This window comes from Aulonocara stuartgranti, assembly GCF_965226115.1.
Source record: "Aulonocara stuartgranti genome assembly, chromosome: 22".
NCBI classification, from domain to species: Eukaryota; Metazoa; Chordata; class Actinopteri; order Cichliformes; family Cichlidae; genus Aulonocara; species Aulonocara stuartgranti.
Window position 1 is genome coordinate 17,056,261 of NC_138957.1, and position 17,177 is coordinate 17,073,437.

Genomic DNA, 17,177 nt, shown 5'->3' on the forward strand with positions numbered 1-17,177 from the left:
CACCTCTCTGGGGACACCTCAGGCCCTCCAAGGTTTGGAGGCCTATCTCCACCCACCACCACTTCCCCTGCCGGTGGCGGACTCCCTCAGGTGTCGGTGTGTTGGTGGTTCTTTGTATCTGGGGGTGGGCGTCCGGGTACACACCGGCTCACTCCTTGGCGGCCGCTTGTCGGGGCCTGGGGCCTGGGGCTCGCTCGGGCCCCTTTGGAGGTGGGGTGCCCCCGGCCTCTCGGCCTGGGGCTCGGTCACTCAGGCACAGCTGGGGGCCGGCGGAGCTCACGGGCGCGTCACTGCAACTCCCCCTGACTTCTGCTCCGCGGCTGCTGGGCAAGCCCTCATCTGGGACTCTCCTCAGCTCTTACTGGAACAGTGGCACGGCTGCCCCTCTGTTGGTCTTCCATGGTCTCTTGTGTTCTGGGGGCCTCTGGATGTCTGGAGTTTTGATCTCCTCCATACCCACTTCACACCCTGGAGGACGGGGCTGTGGCCCCCCCCACTCCCTAGCAGATCATTACATGGAGAAACCTTTGGAATGCAAGCATGCTGATCCACACAGGTATGCACACATGGGTATTCACAGACGCGGACTAAAGCTTTCTTGGTTGCTGCCTCAAAGCACACTGTGCGCTGTCTATCTTGCGTGCTGCACAATATCGTTTATTATTTAGTAAATATTGATATCTATGACTAGCTAGTTTATTGTGATGGTGCTTTGTTTTCTCTATTATTATGTTACTCTTTGTTGTTTGCTGTCTCCTCTGTTTGTTTTTTTTGTTTGTTTGTTTTTTTTCTCCATACAGGTGACCCAGGAGTTCTTTTTTTTTTTCTCTCTCTTCCCCCCCCTTCTCACCGTCTCTTCTCCCCTTTGGTTTTCTTTCTTTCTCTCCCCCTCTTTCTCTCATTCATTCCCCCTGTCCTATTTATTAAAAAAAAAAAAAAAAAAAAAAAAAAAAAAGACAAAGGATGAACTGAAGCTCTGCCATCACGTAATGTCGCATACTGCTGTTTCTGATGTCATTTAAAAAAAAAAAAAAAAAAAAGTATCATGTTAATGGAGGAAGTTTAATTTTAATTGGGTTATGACACGTTAAATAATCATGATCTCAGTATTTCTCAAAATGATCATATAATAGCACCTCGGTCTCACTCCTGCAGAGGACTATTTCTCCTGTAATGAAGGAGGACTACTTTTACATGAAGCCTGGCTTGTGTCGTGGCCCCATCTTATTTTCCTGTAAGCTGAGAGGTCCAGCACATTAATGAAAGCAAAGTAAATGAAGCCAAAGTATAAAGCCAACAAACAATGATGCCCTGTGTGTATGTTCAATACACAACAGGCAGGTATTTGCAGTGCACACACAAGAGCAACTTAATAGGTGATGGACAGCGGCATACTGTCTGCTTACAGTTCACACATCCACATGAACACATGCACAGAAGCCATTACTTCGGTCTTATTATCCTTACTGCTTCATAACACACAAGGCAAATAAAGCAGGTGTGATAGGTCTTGCACAGAATCCTCAGTCCAGCACTGACAAACGAGAATGTTACAAGCAAGGAAAAAACAAAACAAGTGTTTGATTACCGCATATCCAGTTTGACCATGTCACCTGACACCAAGGCCAGGAGACAGAGGTGCCCATAGAAAAAAAAACAAACCCTGAAATCTTTATTGAAGACACAGTCTGCTTTCAATCAATTAGACGCATAAGCCCATATATATATTACACACACACACACACACACACTAAGTATGAGCTTATCAGACACTTAAAATCTGGAAGCAGATTTTAAAATTCAGTCGGCTTAATCTTTCCTAACCGCCACTGGTGAACTGACAAAAATGCACTCTCTTTTTAGTCTCATCTATCACAGCACAGCATTAGCCTGAGCAGAAAATAAGCACACGCTACATCAGCACAGCATACCATACAAAAAGAAAATGTAAACGCTAAGTGTTCAAAACCCAGAAAGGTTAAACGTCTTGCTCAGTCGACCTGGCTCATATCTCCCAGCGCTGTGAACAAATACAGCAACAAAACTGTACTCAGAGTCATTTATTGAAGGTCATCACTACAGTGAAAAGCCACAGTGATGCTAAGAATGAATGTAAGTAACTAAATGTGAAATAGAGCCGCTCTGCCTTTTGCTTCGTCGACACTTGACGAATTGAATTTGTGCAAAGGGGATAGTGACAAACGCTTCCTGTGACCAAGCATGACTGAGTGCAATTTGAAACGCTGTCATGCCAGAAATGTTCAAATACTCTTATAACAGTGTCTGCATCACAAATTGAGTAAGGTGAGGAGCACTGACATAAAGTTTGTTTAACTGATATAAACAGGAGCCTTCAGTAGTGCATAACTATAATATAACAACTGCTGTTTAGATAAAGCACAAAAAATGAAATCCAGTGTATAGCTAATGAATCATCAACACATTGATTAACAAATTAAATCTCTAGTAATACCGACAGCCTTGTGGTGCCATTACTACTAACATGAGTGCTGACTCTGGGTAATGACAAAGACATCACTCAGGGTCTGTGTTACAACTTGCAGCTGTGTCCAACAACAGTGCTAAAACAATCCCTCCCTGATGGCGTTCACTGTGACTCGAAAACAATAAAATATGGCAGCTTTTAAAAAGCTGTCAGCAAAACTATTAAGATAAGCATCTACTCACAAAGTGGTAGATGGAGAAACTTTGATTTTATGATGAACACTGTCCATGCATCAAACAGCACATCAAAACAGACAGCTGCAGTCTAAGTCGTCGAAGTTTACCTTGCTCGGGATTCTCAGGTTCTCCACAGGACTGAGGTCTGCCATGCTCTCCTGGGGGCTTTTCAGGCCCTGCCAAAATAAAATCCAAAGTAAAACTACAAACAACAGGTAGCTTTAACATAACTCTTTGTGTTTTTATTTTTAATCTGTAACTTGTCACAGAACTTCATCAGCACACTACTGCATACAGCAAAAAGTGGAACTGAGGGGCAGATTTCTGAAAGCGATATGCTCTGTTGTGTTCAGTTTTGACCAATTGCCAAACACCACTGCATGTGCAGACTGAGAACTTCCTTCTATCCGCCCAGTTCCCATTATTGTGTTGTTATTGTTATTGTGTTAAACTCTCAACTACCGGGGCGTGAGGTAAATTGCTATGTGCATGCCTTATTTGCCTGAGGGAAACAACTGAAACAGCTCTTAGTCTGGCTGAACGTTTCACTTAATGAACCAAACGATGAGCTGTCAAATTAGCCAGTTAGCTTAGCAGGCTGTCGTGCTAACTACCGGCTCCCGTCAGAGACAAACAGCCGGCAGCGTAGTTTCTGTACACCTGCTGTGCTCACCTGACGGGCCATAAGAGACTTGATCTTCTGCATCGTAAGTCCAAGTCGTATCAGCGGCTAAAAAAAATGAGTAAAGCTCCAACTGTGTCTTGTTGTCAACAGTGCACCTCCATCACTACGAGAAGGAAGCCATAGTTGAGTCTCACGTGACTGGCAGGGCAGGAACCAGAACGTTGCAAAGCCTTCTGGGAAATGTATTTTTTAAGAGCCAGAGCTTGTGCTCTTGTTGTCAGGCTTTTCACATGTATAAAAAATGAAAACATCTGGATGAAATCCGATGTACGTGTTGTTATAAACAGAGAAAATGAAATTAAAAAATAAAATATGATCAAATATAAACAAGGCATCAAAGACTGACTCTACAGTAATGTACTGCTGCCATACGCCACTGGATGGTAGTAAACTAACAGAGATATTAGCAGTCATCTAGCCTCCTTGTGCCAAAAATAACGAAAATATGGGTGCAAATGATAACAAATTAAAAAAAACAAAAAACCCACAGTGGCTGTATTGTTTTTCCTAAAACTGAAATGAGGCTGCCATGGGACACTGGAATAAAACTGAGCCATCATTAATGTTCATGGCAACACATATGCTTATTTTTCTGTTACATGGCTTTAGGCTGAATCTCTGTATATGGATTTATTCAATACTTTGCAGAAATCTTGAGTCACACCACATTTATTTATATTTTGCTGGAAAACTGGGAAACAGGTGCAGCAGTTTATTGAGGCGTGTGCAAACATACATAGAAATCCAGTATGTAAGACAAAAATAGGGTTTATATAATTCAAACAAGCCTCAAAGTCAATATTTGGTATTAAAACATTTGTTCTTCAACACACTGTGAACTCTCTTAAGCAATCTTTCTTGTCATTTCTTTAAGTAGTCATCAGGAATAGTCCTCTGTCTGAATGACATTCAAAGCTCTTTTTGTGACTGATAGTGTTTCACTGTGTGTTTCTCTCTCCAGGTTTGCTTTTACTGCACTAGCAGGGTGTTTGGGGTACTTGCCATGCTGAAACATGAAATCTTCACCAATGTGTTTCATTCCACCATGTTGCACGGCAGATCAATGGCTGTACTTTTCTGTGTTCATAATTCCATCAATTTAGACAAAGATCCACAGCACCACGGCCTTAAATAATGCTTCAAACCATGACAGACCCTCTCCTGCTTGCTTGTTTTTGTTACAGATGGCTGTGGACACTCACTGTGGTACCTCCTGCATACATATTGACAACAATATGAATAAAGATCAGATTTGGATTCATCACTCCATAAAAACCTGTTGCCACTGATTTCCAGTCCAGGTCTTGTGTAATTTGGCATTCCTCAGTCATTTCTCTTTGTTGCACTTCCTCAAGAATGGCTTCTTGACGATCACCCTTCCACTGAGACCATCTCTGAGAGCCAGAGAGCAACTGTCAGGTCCTGTGTCAGGTCTTTGCTGATTTTATTTTTAATTATTTTATTGACATGATTTTCAAATGTTCATCTGCTGTAAACAATTTTTAGGCCTTCCACTTCCTCCACTTGTTCAGTTTTCTCATTGCAGATCATCAAGATGTGCCGAATTTTCATCTGACAGCTCTTTGGGAATCACCTTGTTGGTGCAAAAATACTACTTTATGTCTGTCAGCTGTGTTGTCTTTGACATTTTGAATGGACTCAATAAAAGAAATGGGAGCAAATGATGTTTTTAGCCTAGTCTGCTAGTAACAAAGTGCCTAAAGATAAAATTACTTGTTCTAAGCTAAGCTGTGTGCTATGTGCAGACACAACACTGGTTCATCTATTGAGTTTAATATGTCTGAATCATAAATTAATCATAGGTCAGTGTTAAGTGGCCTAACAAGCAAACAAATGGTTGAAGGACGACACGGCAAATGAGTGAAAAAGCAGCCAATGTCGAAAGAAATCCTTTGAAAGACCCCCAGAAAGCCTGAAGAACTATTGCTCAAAAGGACTGGGTGGATCAAGACTTTTACACACTAATGTGCACGCCTTACATATCAACCTATACACATGTTTCTATGCTAATGATTCAATTAAAACAATTAATGAATAAAATATAAGGTGTGTGATAATGTTGAAGTTATTATCAGTACAACACATGGGCCGGTTTCCGAACAGCTCCAGGGTTTGTTTTATTCCTAAGAATAAAGTAGAATTTCCTTTTAATTCTACAGCCACTGTCTGTATATCTGTATTATACACATTATATACATACAGGTTAACACAATAAAGCAGGCTTTCCTTAGTGCAGCAAATTTCCTTTCATGACCAAGAATTTGCCCGCTGTCACCACAGATTCAGTGCCACGCAGGTCCATCTCTGCCAAGCAAGCAGTTATGCCAGGCTCTGCATTGTAAACTGTTCCAAATCATTCCCAAAACAGCACACACAGACCTATTCAGCTTGCTTTGTAATTGCCCCCTTAGGTTTTATGTCGGGCTGTGCTTGGTTAAAAGGAGGCAGCGTGCTGCACACAGCAGGCACTGTGAGCTCTAGTTCCTGGTTAATGATGCCTCAGGCTATTTCCCAGTCAAATGAAGGTGAGGTCGCTCTCCTTAGGTGAATTTACTCCACTGTTGTTTGTCAGGCAGTCATCCACAGTGTGGAGCCTCCCTTTAAGTATACACTGAGACGGAACAGATGGCAACCCCTACCCGGAGATGCCACCACAAAGACACAGCACACTCGGCTGGTCAGTTCAACAGCTAAAATTAGACCAAGATTTAATAAACAACTTGTTGTTATGCAGGAGAGCGTCGTGATATGTCACACCTTAGAATTCAGCAGGAGTTCTAGACTTAATGTTCATGGGATAAAAAAGAAACAACTACAGTTTGATAATAATTTACTATAGTAGCCAGCATTTTGTGCTATAGCATTTCACACACTGAAAAGATGCACTCAGCATGGTACCACATAATGAGTATACAACAGTGTGGTGATAATAAGCTGCATAATAGTTCCTTTACGTGATTCACTCTCCAAGGTTGGCAAACTTGGAGCATTTCTAATGAGCTGCATATAAAAATTTGGCCTCCGCTTTCTAAATGAATCACTCTACTTCTGACTTTCTCTCCACGCTTGCCCCTTTATTTGTATTTCTGTATTTCTTCTTCTGTCCACAACACATATATGTATGCGCGCGCACACAAACAGGAGCAAGCGCACACTCGTTTCTATCTACTCGTGACAAGGTGTCAGCGGGAGCAGGTGGAGGGCACTACGCCACATGCTGAACCATCCGTCTGTCGCTGCCTATCTCTATCAGGTACACAGCATACCAATACAGCGAGGCTGAAAGAAGCTAGCGCTCTGCAGCAGTGTTGGGACTGCAAGCACAACTCTTGCGGGGAGAGAGATTACAGCCAAGACATCAGACAAAGACGGACTGTGAAGCAACAGAACAACTGACAGCTTTGCTGGCTTCAGCTATTCTTTTTTTCCAGGAAGTGTGAAAGAACAAATGTTCATTTCAAGCCATTACTGCTTTTGCCTTTTTACAAAAAAAAAGGCAAACTAAAGCAAAAATACGGACATAATTGCAGAATTCGCAGATTAGAGTACATTGTCCTTGTTTGATGTCAGCAAACAGCGCATACTCCAATTGACCAGAGTAGTAAACAGTTATATTTTTAATAAAGTACAAAACAAACATGTGAATGCAAACTGTACAATAATGAATTACGAATTCCTTATCATTGTCTTTTCATTGAGCATTTCATTGTGTCCATTATGAGAAGAGAGAAAATGCTACATTTGGGGAAGCAGGGCTGAAAGTTTTAATAGGAATAAATAGATTAGAGTGAAACATAGGAATAGAATAATATGTATAAAGAATCTGCTGGATAATCCATGTACAATATTTACAGTTAACCTGAATATATATTTCGTACTGCATTAATTATAACACTTCTCACAAAATATACTCTGTCAGCAGGGAACGCTAAATTAAAATGATAATATTCATGGGGTTTTTTTCATCTACATTTTAAATAATAAATCAAGGAATGTGGCAATTTCGGCACCTTGGATGCATCAGAAAATCTTCAAAATAAGGTAAAACTGAATACTTCTAATTTGCTTAGTTTTATATAATCTTCACCTTAAAACAGAAAACAAAAGGTTTTTAACTTCAGTTATGCTTTCACAGAAAAAATAAAAATGAGCTGAACATACATTTTCATTTCACACCAATGTCAGCAAAATACACTTAACATCCGTCCAAAACTCTCGTCAACAGCAGTGCACTATCAGGTTGTGTAATCCCACAAGTCTCCTTCATCCCTTGTGCAAAAAACCAGGCCACCAAAACCAGTGCTTCAGGCTTTGATAACAGAGACTTAAGAGAATAAAGCTACAACATGAAGTCTTCAAGTTAAACCATTTAAAGTTCCATCTCCGCTCTCCAGCCAGACTTTACTTCAGCAAACTGTGACTCGGAGTTTCAGGAACGTGTCTGATCACATCGTAGATAGTAGTATGCATATCTTGAATCGATTCGAGACGAGCCAAAGATCTGCACGATGCCTGGTGGATTAGTCGTACGTGCAAATTAAAAGCATTATAAAAACAAAGGATTTTGGACAAAATTAGTGTTGCTGCTTCGTTGGTTGTGAAAATACCTGTGTAGATTCCGTCTTCCCAGGTATGGAGACGAACTCGTAGATGCCAAAGTCCTCGGTTGCATCCTCGTGACCTGTTGATACACATTTTGATAAATCAGAGCAAAACATTTGCTACAGTACAGCTGTTAATGTCTAAAGCCTGTCAGACTTTATAATGGCATGGTAAATTATATGATGTCATAAATCTAAAAAAATAAAACTGCTCTAATCTGAGTTAAATTCTCCTTATCTTGTTTGAGTTAAGGTCAGTTAAGTTGTTTAGCTTTCAAACTTGCTTTTTTGAAGCTGATTTGTCCAGTAAATGCCCTGTTCATCTACTATTTCCAATCCAGTTCCTTGTTAAATATGATATAATGCATGTGTATAAATAAATATGAGAGTTATTATGCGGGGATCACTAATAATTAATGTTTTTGACAGTAAGAGGGAAAAATGAATAATCTGTGAACAAAAAAGACGTTTACCTGAACGATGTGGTCGTTTCTGCTCTGAAAACGGTCTGCTCAGAAAAAATAAAAATGTTAATTGAAGCTTATGTGGGGAAAAGACACAATGGTAGATTTTTGAAATAATTTCATAATAAAGGTTCTTACTTGTTGTAAATGCTCATAAGCACTGGTGATAAAAGAGAGGGGAACGGGAATGAGAAAGAGAGAAAAATATAAAGTCACGCATGCAAGCGACAGCATAACAAATGTGACCTTCACTTCCTCAAATAAAGAAGTTACTTTGCCCTTGTTTCCTTTAATCTAACATTTGCAAGTCATTTACATTTTCCCAGTAACATTTTCTTTTTTTTGTTTGTTTTTGTTTTTTCCACATGAAAAAGTAGGCAAACACACGTGTTACTAATGACATTAATTAATACCATTTCTAATTACATTTCAAGTCAAAATGACTGCTGTGGAAAAGGTTTATTAAATTCCACATTCAAGAGCTTGGAAACCAGGGGGAAAGAAAAATTGAACTCACAGGGATTAAAAACAAATATGGTTCTGTAAAAAAAGTGCTTCCCAAAGCAACAGAAGAAAACAGTATCTAACCTCTCTTTGGATGACAGGTTCTCCTGAGGAAGAACAGCAGCATAAGGCCAATGACAAAAAAAGAGCAGACAGTAATGACTGCCAGCGGTGATACAGAGTTACCCTCTTGGGTGTGCTTCTCTTTCCCTGTTAATGAACAACAGTCACATGAATGATACATGAACACACATTTGAAAGTAATCCAGTTTTGTAGGAATGACAGAGTTAACAAGTTGGTCTTGGTGCCGGGGGGCAAAAAACAGCCCCCAACCTGGCCCACTGGACAGCTTTGGAAAACGTAAACTTTATTTTCATAGTTTTCCCAAATTTAAGATTCCTGTGCAGTGGCCCTTTATACTTCAACAAAGTAATTAACTAACAGATAAACAATTAAATTGCAATTTTCATGTTATTTTTTTCACTATTTACTATGTATATTTTATGAATACAGGAAATTCTGGCCAATGAGCTAAAAGAAAGTTTTTTGTAACATTTTCTTTCATTTACTGAAGCAGCATCTGTTTATCACATAGAAATCTGAGATGTGTTATTGAAATCGTGCTTTTGTGTCTTGCAGTGAGATATCTCAGGGATATTGAAGTCGGCTACAAAAACAAGCAAACAAAGGCTTTAGTGAAATTTACTTTTCAGTTTAAAATGTGTTAAATTTTATGTATGATGGTTTTTTTAGTAGCCAGTGAGTTAAGATAAAGGCTAACGGTATCTAGCTAGCTGTCTTTTAGGTAGCACTTTAGCTAAATGAAGTTACTGAACTTGACATTTATAACAGTTTCCTGGAAACTATTGTTTGTTGCAATGTGTTTAAGCTGTGGTCTGTTTTGTTTTTTATTTTTCTTGAGAAATGAAACCAATTTTATTTATGTGTTACCATTAATTAGCAGGTATCTAACCAAACCAAGGTACAATGCTAACTAACCAAGCTAGCAAGCATTAGCTGAAAATATGGAACTACACTCTCTTATCCACAATTTATCTAAATATGATCAGGTCAGGTGCCAAAATAAATACATAAATAAATCATCCTCTTTTACAGACAGTAGATAGTATAGCCTTCCACAGTGGCTAACATGTCTGTAAAATGCTTGAATTTAAAACTGTAATCATCAGAAAAGATTTAAAAGATTTCGATGTCAATAAAAAAAGGGCATCTGTTGTCTCCTTAAACAACGTGTTAAATCAGCCAGTATCAGCAGTAATCATAAATGTCCTTTTCTCAGTATCACCCAGGCAACATATTAATGTTGCATTCAGCACACAGAAACTCCATATGCTATAAAACCTTGTCAACAAACATAACAGCTGTTATCCAGTGTTTACTTTCCCAGCCACTGAACTTAAATACATGCTGCAGGTACTGGAGCCTAGCAACACAGATATAACCTTAGTTTTATAATAATGTACTGTATATTTCATTATAGCCATAACCTGGTCTGACTTGTCAGCTTTTACGCAGTGTAATGCTCCAGTTATAGTATTTTCTCTCCCTAACTGTTCCCAAAAGGTGGTCAGTGCTTATCATTGGCAAGGATTATCTCGAAACGCTCACCCAGCTCTTCTGCGTTTGGCGTGACACACTGTTTGCAGAGTGTTTATCTTAGAGGATTCCCAAAACCTACCCACGCTCTCCTCCCTTTTGCCATGTTCCACCCTCTACCCACCTGTTCCCAAGCTGGCCACCACCAGAGTAAACTGGGCTTCGTCCTGCTTTTGCGTCACGTTGTTGAAGGCACGGCAAAGGTACTCTTCAGCCTGGGCCAGTCTGTAGGAGCGCACCTCTAGCCGAGGGCCCTCTGTGACAATCTGAGTTGCATTGCGGGTCTTGGAGATCCACACATAGTTGTTAGGTGGGTTGGAGTCAGCCTGGCATTCAAAGAAGACCAGCTCCCCAGGGTTGATGGTGAACACCTCCCCTGTGCGCAGGCCCTGGACAGAGTTCACCTCAAGGTTGTAAGGGCCATCTGTGTGGGCCGGTGGAGAGTGAGAAAAACATGACAGTTTGCTGGTGAGATGTTGCTTTGTGGGTAATTTTCATGAACCATCCAGCTCTAAGGCATGATTGGGTAGCAGAGGAAAGCAGGGTAAGAAAAGTGAGTTTCTAAATACAGGGTCACAGGTCTGTACACGGAGTAGTGGGATAAATACGGGTGGGTGTGTTGACAGTGCCAGTGGAGAACACTGAGACCTAGGTGAGGCGGGGGTGGACTAGCACAGCACCGAACGTGGGCTGTCGAGAAAGCGCACTACTCTAACTTAAAATAAGAATTGTCTTTTTCCAACACAGTCAAGCATATTATTCACAAACATGTTAATATACATTTTAGATAAAACCTAACTGTTAAATAAGAAAATTATCTGTTAAACGAGAATTACTGTAGTAGCAATTAGCTATTAGTAGCAAACAGCCCAGTTCACTATCAGCTGGTTTTTTATTGCATTTTCCAGTGAAAGCAAACATTAGAAGGAGACCGGCTTTACTAGAAACTCAATACAGTAAAACTGAAAGAAACCAAGAGTGCTTCCTGCAGGTTGAAACACAAACACGATCTGCCTATGCAAACAAAAATGATGTCACCGCCAAGATGAGAACAACACACAAGACTAAAGAGGTGGAGGTAAAAATGTGCAGGAAGCTGTAGACAAAACCTACGACGCCTTTCTTTTGTCACGCTTCAATACAAAGTCGTCTGTTTTGTAAATATTTAAATGCATTAAAACGAATACCCAGGAAAAATTACGCATGCAGTACGTTCTCAGTTCAGCCTCATACTGGCACATCCAATAAAGTCTATCAGTGCATCTACGCCGTTTATAGTAGAACAGAGGAGCTCTGTAAGATAAGTCTGCTCCCATGCAAATACCATCCCATAACAGGCACATGTTTTTTTTTTTTGTTTTTTTTTAAGCTGATAGTAAGTAGGCTGATCTCACTAAAATTTACACATGACCCAACATTTCCAGCTATTCTGGAGAAGAGAAAACAACAAGGTTTAGGATGAGTACAGGAACACATATGTGACATTTTAGATTTTTAATTGTTTCTATAAAATAAAAACCTTTATAAAGCAGCTCTCAGACGTGAACACAGTCATTACAGGGTTCAGAAACCGAAGAATAAGCTACAGCTACTCACAGTAGACGTTGAGTTCCGCAGCCCTGCTGTGTTGGCCCCGGGTGACCGGGTTGCTGGCCACACAGTGATAACTTCCCTTGTCCTCTTTTCTCACAGGGCTGATTAACAGTGTGGAGTTATCTTGGGAGTAGTGGTATCTGTCACTGGGACCCAATGCAACATTATCCCTGAACCACTTAAACATAACTCTTGTTCCATTCTCAACAGAACAAGTCAAGGTGACGTTTGCTTTGTCCTCAATGACTGCATAGGAAGGGCTCTTCTCAATGGCTGGTTTGGACACGGGAACTAGTCAGGGGTGGAAGGCAAGAAACAATTAATATCTGAGCAATGGCTAATTAATAAAATTAAATTATGGGAAAGATAAGGTCTGAGAAACATGCAACTCACCATCTACGGTTACACGAATGGTTTTCTCCTCTTCAATGTCTCCTGGTTTGTTATCATGCTTTATGTTGATGTTCAAGTGATAATCTCCTTCATCTTTTCTGTTTAAGTTCTTGATTTCCAAAGAAAAGGTGGAGTTGTTGAAGACGAGGTGGTCACGGTGCTTCATGCTTAAGATTGTATTTTTTTTGGTGAATGTCACCAAAATCCTGGGCTTGGTGCTGCTCATCCCGGTGTGACACCAAGTTCCCTGAAATTCTGCTTTGTCCGGTGAAAAGTTGGTTTTCACAGACAGGAACACAGAGTCCCCTTCAGTGACATGCCTCACCGACGGATCAATGTGAATCAGTTCGGAGCTGACCTCTGAGTTGATGCAGGTGGTGGGAGAAGGAATGAAGGAAAACTCAATTACTGCACAACCAGTGAAAGGTAACATGTTAGATTGTCCATGTGACACATCATGTTTCATACAGAGAAACTCTTTGTATACACGATGACTCCAGCAAGCTAATGTCTACAATTAAAACTACAATAGGCTTATGGGGTGGGCAGCACGGTGGCACGGTGTTTAGCACTGTTGCCGCACAGCAAGAAGGTCCTGAGTTCAATTCCACTATCAGGCCGGGGTCTTCCTGTGTGGAGTTTGCATGTCCCCTTGTGTTTGCATGGGTTCCCTCCGGGTACTCCGGCTTCCTCCCACCGTCCAAAGACATGCAGTTTGTGGGGATAGGTTAATTGATTCATCCAAATTGCCCATAAGTGTGAATGCGGGAGTGAGTGCGAATGGTTAGCCCTGCGGTGTACCCCGCCTCTCGCCCTATGACAGCTGGGATAGGCTCCAGTGCCCCCCACAACCCTGAAAAGGATAAGTGGAAGCGAATGGATGGATGGAGGCTTATGGGGTACTTGGAGGTTGAGCAACAAACTGTTCACAAAGTAATAAATTTCACCATCTATAGAGGCAAGATTTGTACTTTTTCCACAGCTTATTTCTGGAGTTTTAGTTGCTACACACTTCACTATGATAGCTAGCTAGTTGCTAACTTATTTAGACTTCCCATGCGTTTCCTACACTCACACTGTAAACTGGACTGATTTTATTTTTCCTTGTTTTCTGTACTAAACTCTTACATTGGTGCATGGCCAAAGTTTCCAATAATGAAGTCAACCCATGTGCAGAGTAAACCCTTTGAAGCCACAACCTCAGGACTCAGACCGCTTGAAACAATCAGCTTCTGACATTTTTTCCCTCTTTTTGGTCTGTATGATGTCCCTCAGAGTAGATAACCTTAATATGGACATATCAGGCACGTATCTCTGGCTGTGAGCAAACCAGCAACACCTACCCCCTGTTTAAACTTTCTCTTCATGAGGAGTCAGAAAAAAATGGAAAATATGGAATAAACAAATGTTTTTAAACTGTGAATAAATAAAAGCTACAGTAGTGGAGTCAAAGAATTGGAGATGGGATTGATAAAGGGTTTTTTTCCCCATGGAAACATGTCAGCTGAATTAGGAACTGACAAAGATCAAACTGAACCAAACTGAGCTCAGAGAGACCGCAAAATCGGGCAACAATCGTCTGTTTTGTTTGACAAGAAATCATATTTTTGCCTGTGGTTATCAATATATGACACTGATATATGAGATGGGCTTTTCTGTGTACCCCACTTTAAAGTTGACACTATCACCCTGTTGTGCATGTCATGTGATAGAGCACTAACATTGATAAAAATACTTTCATTCAAAATTGAAAAATATGACATGCATTAGTGATTACTGGCACTTGGTAACAATCTGATATTATCATTTGACACTGCTTTATTTCAGAATTGTCATTTTGTGGGTTGTTGGAGGATTCAAATGTAAAAACTGGAGAAAATTGAAAGAAAAAGTTGTTTTTTGTAATTATGTAATGCTATAGATGCAATATATCGAGGAGATTTCACTTTAAAGATAAAGTCAGTCCTGTTTTGTCTGCGTAATCTGCAATGATCTGCATCCTAGTCTTCAAAGTTTCCAGGTCCTGAAACTGCTGTGTGTTAATATTGACCTAACTCCCTACGGAGTGACATTGTTGCCAGACAAGGATCAGGCTCTGTCTCTTTTATAGCAACTCGTTGCGAAACAAACACTTGAGCTGTGTGAAGTAACTACAACTGCTGATCTATTGCATCTTGTGGTCTGTTAAAGCTGCGGCAGGTTGCCGGGGCAGTTTGTTACAGACAACCTTGAAAAACACAAACAGCCGATAGAGCTATCAGTGTTTTCCAGCGCATGCTGCCACTTCAGCCGGAAGGTCGAGTGGTTTTACTCAGCCTGATGAATGAATGATGTCATTAATTTACATTTTTAAATGACCACATCTTTCCAAAATGCACTGAATTACATCTGTGCTGCGACCTGTGTTCACTTGACATTTTACATGAGGTGAAATGATTGAGTCCATTTGGATGCCAGGCTGAGTTAAGCAGCAGCATGTGAGTAGGCAGTGCTGCTGTGAAACAAACTCACGAAAACTTCACAGTTTTTGTTCATAGTTATCTCTTTCAACTTCCTCTTTCTGTGCTCGAGTGTCTTTGTCTCGCTTCTGTTTGTGCATCTTCTCTTTTTTCGGCACAGAAGAAATGTCTTGAAGATCGGTCGTGAATAACAGTTTTTATAGGCTGTAGATCAAAAAATGTAAACTTTGAATTCATCAAGACTTAATTATGTTTGTGTTACACATCATACTGCGCAATCACGATAGGAAAAATGGGGCGAAAACTCGAGAAACTTTTGTCTTTCCTGTAAAACCATATTTTCCCCCATGTCCCTTGCTGTTCCTCTGAGCTGTCATGTTTTGCTCATGTTGAACATCACAATAGATCTACTGTCTGCTGTTATGTCCTAAATAATGCATGCAGCACAAACACCACGGTGACACGTCCCATTCTTATAAGACCGCAGGCCAGTTTCGGTGTGTGTGTGTGTGTGTGTGTGTGTGTGTGTGTCTGTGTGTCAGTAGCAGGAGTGTGTCTGTGTTTACACCAGCCGAGATCCGGTGAAAAGGCAGAACGAGGAGGAGTGTGCCGAGCCCGCTCCCTCACTGTTGTCCCCAAACAACATGGATATTGTGGTGGTGATTACAGACACAATGATTACAAACACTCTGAGGTGAGAGGGAAGCTTCGTTTGGTGGCCTTACCCCCCACGTACACACATACACTTTCGTGTGGAGACCCAAAAGCACCTGCCTCTTATCACCCTCACACACATCCAAGTTGTTTGGATACTAAATAGAGTCACCTCACAGCACGTATCCAAACGCCACCATCTTCTGTCCTTTTTCAGATAAGACGAACGGGGCTTCTCAAGGATGGCTGTTGATACAAACATCAAAGTAGACGGGAAGCCAAACTTGGGGGATTTTGCTGTTGGCTTTATCAGGTCACACGACACGCACTATTACACGTTTGTTATCTCATAGTCACACTGCTGTGGCCTAGGTCATTTCTTCTTTCCAAATGACCCTGTTTTTATGTCTACTCACGGCCAACAACAGAACAGAAAAGCTAATTCTGTAGAGTCATGCAGCAACGAGTATGGAAAGGACATGCAAAAGGAACCAGGACGGACTACGTGGAAAACTTTACAGCTCTGAGATTTTAAACACACCGTCGGGAGCTCAGTTTTGTTCAGTTTAAAAAGCTTGTCAACCAGTTTCCCAAATTATTACAAGATATTAATGCCAAGTTTTGCTTTTTTTTAAAAAAAGAAAAACACAAACCCCACTCTGGGTGTTGTTAAATGGAGTTCTTGTGCCTATAAAGATCCATATTTTAAGGTTTACATATGTTGAAAATGTGTTTCTCAAACAAACTACATCAACGATGTGAGTGAACATTTTTGTTACTGTACACCATGAAAGCTTCCTCAGCTCGCCCTTCAGTTTCTACCATACCAACCAAGCAAACACAGTAACCACAGCAGCAGCCATCACTACACCAACACAACACTGACAGCTCGAGCACAACGTCCTGTCGTGACAACTCAACACAAACCCGCACTCACCTGTTAGGATGAACAGAAGGCAGAAGGCAGAGCAGGCACACAGCACAGTTCTTCCTGTGGCCTCCATGGCATCTTATCCTCTGGGGATATGTGGGAATTCTGACAGGCAGTGCAAGGACTGAGGGATGGAGGAAGAGGAGAGGTGTGGAAGAGAAGAGGTGGTGGTGGTGGAGGAGGAGAGAAATGTGACTGGTTGTGGTGACATTTGCCAGGGAAATAAGAGGAGCTGGCTTTCCTGCATGCAGCTCTAGGCTCCTCCCATGTGAACCCAAGAGTACGAAGAGGTCCACATGGCTGAGAGACAACACAGTGTGTTCTCACATACACGCACACACTGAGCTGCCCTCAGGTTGAGGATTTGCACTATATCAAAGGGAAGATGAGACATAAAACTGTGAAAGAGCAGAATGGAAACTGTGTCTACATTAGACCAGCTGTCTGCTGCTTCAGACCCCCGGGCTGTGAAATAAAGCCTTTACCTGCTAACAGCAGTTTTGTTGGCTTAATGCGCTTTCGGCTGACATAACAGTCAGCAAACGCCACTCTGTGTGGAATGATTTTGTAAT

The 17,177-nt window shown here is 41.1% G+C and overlaps 2 protein-coding genes across 3 annotated transcripts in view; both read right to left on the minus strand.

Annotated features, from left to right (window-relative positions):
- Positions 1 to 3,500, minus strand: part of vps50 (VPS50 subunit of EARP/GARPII complex) — a 137,764-nt gene extending 134,264 nt beyond the window's left edge. For both annotated transcript variants that reach the window (XM_082520343.1, XM_082520342.1), the window contains exons 1-2: positions 3,356 to 3,500; positions 2,790 to 2,858 (exon numbers count right to left, since the gene is read on the minus strand). In XM_082520343.1, the coding sequence (XP_082376469.1) occupies positions 2,790 to 2,858; positions 3,356 to 3,388 (102 nt within the window). In that variant the 5' untranslated portion in view covers positions 3,389 to 3,500. The remainder of the gene's footprint in view (positions 1 to 2,789; positions 2,859 to 3,355) is intronic.
- Positions 3,501 to 6,758: 3,258 nt separating this feature from the next.
- On the minus strand, positions 6,759 to 16,822 carry hepacam2 (HEPACAM family member 2). The gene is made up of 9 exons (XM_082521660.1): positions 16,612 to 16,822; positions 12,562 to 12,921; positions 12,172 to 12,459; positions 10,700 to 10,999; positions 9,042 to 9,167; positions 8,592 to 8,613; positions 8,463 to 8,497; positions 7,996 to 8,069; positions 6,759 to 7,900 (listed from the first exon to the last, which is right to left on the minus strand). The coding sequence occupies exons 1-9, from the start codon at positions 16,676 to 16,678 to the stop codon at positions 7,790 to 7,792; spliced, it is 1,383 nt and encodes a 460-aa protein (XP_082377786.1). The 5' UTR covers positions 16,679 to 16,822; the 3' UTR covers positions 6,759 to 7,789.
- Positions 16,823 to 17,177: the final 355 nt, after the last annotated feature.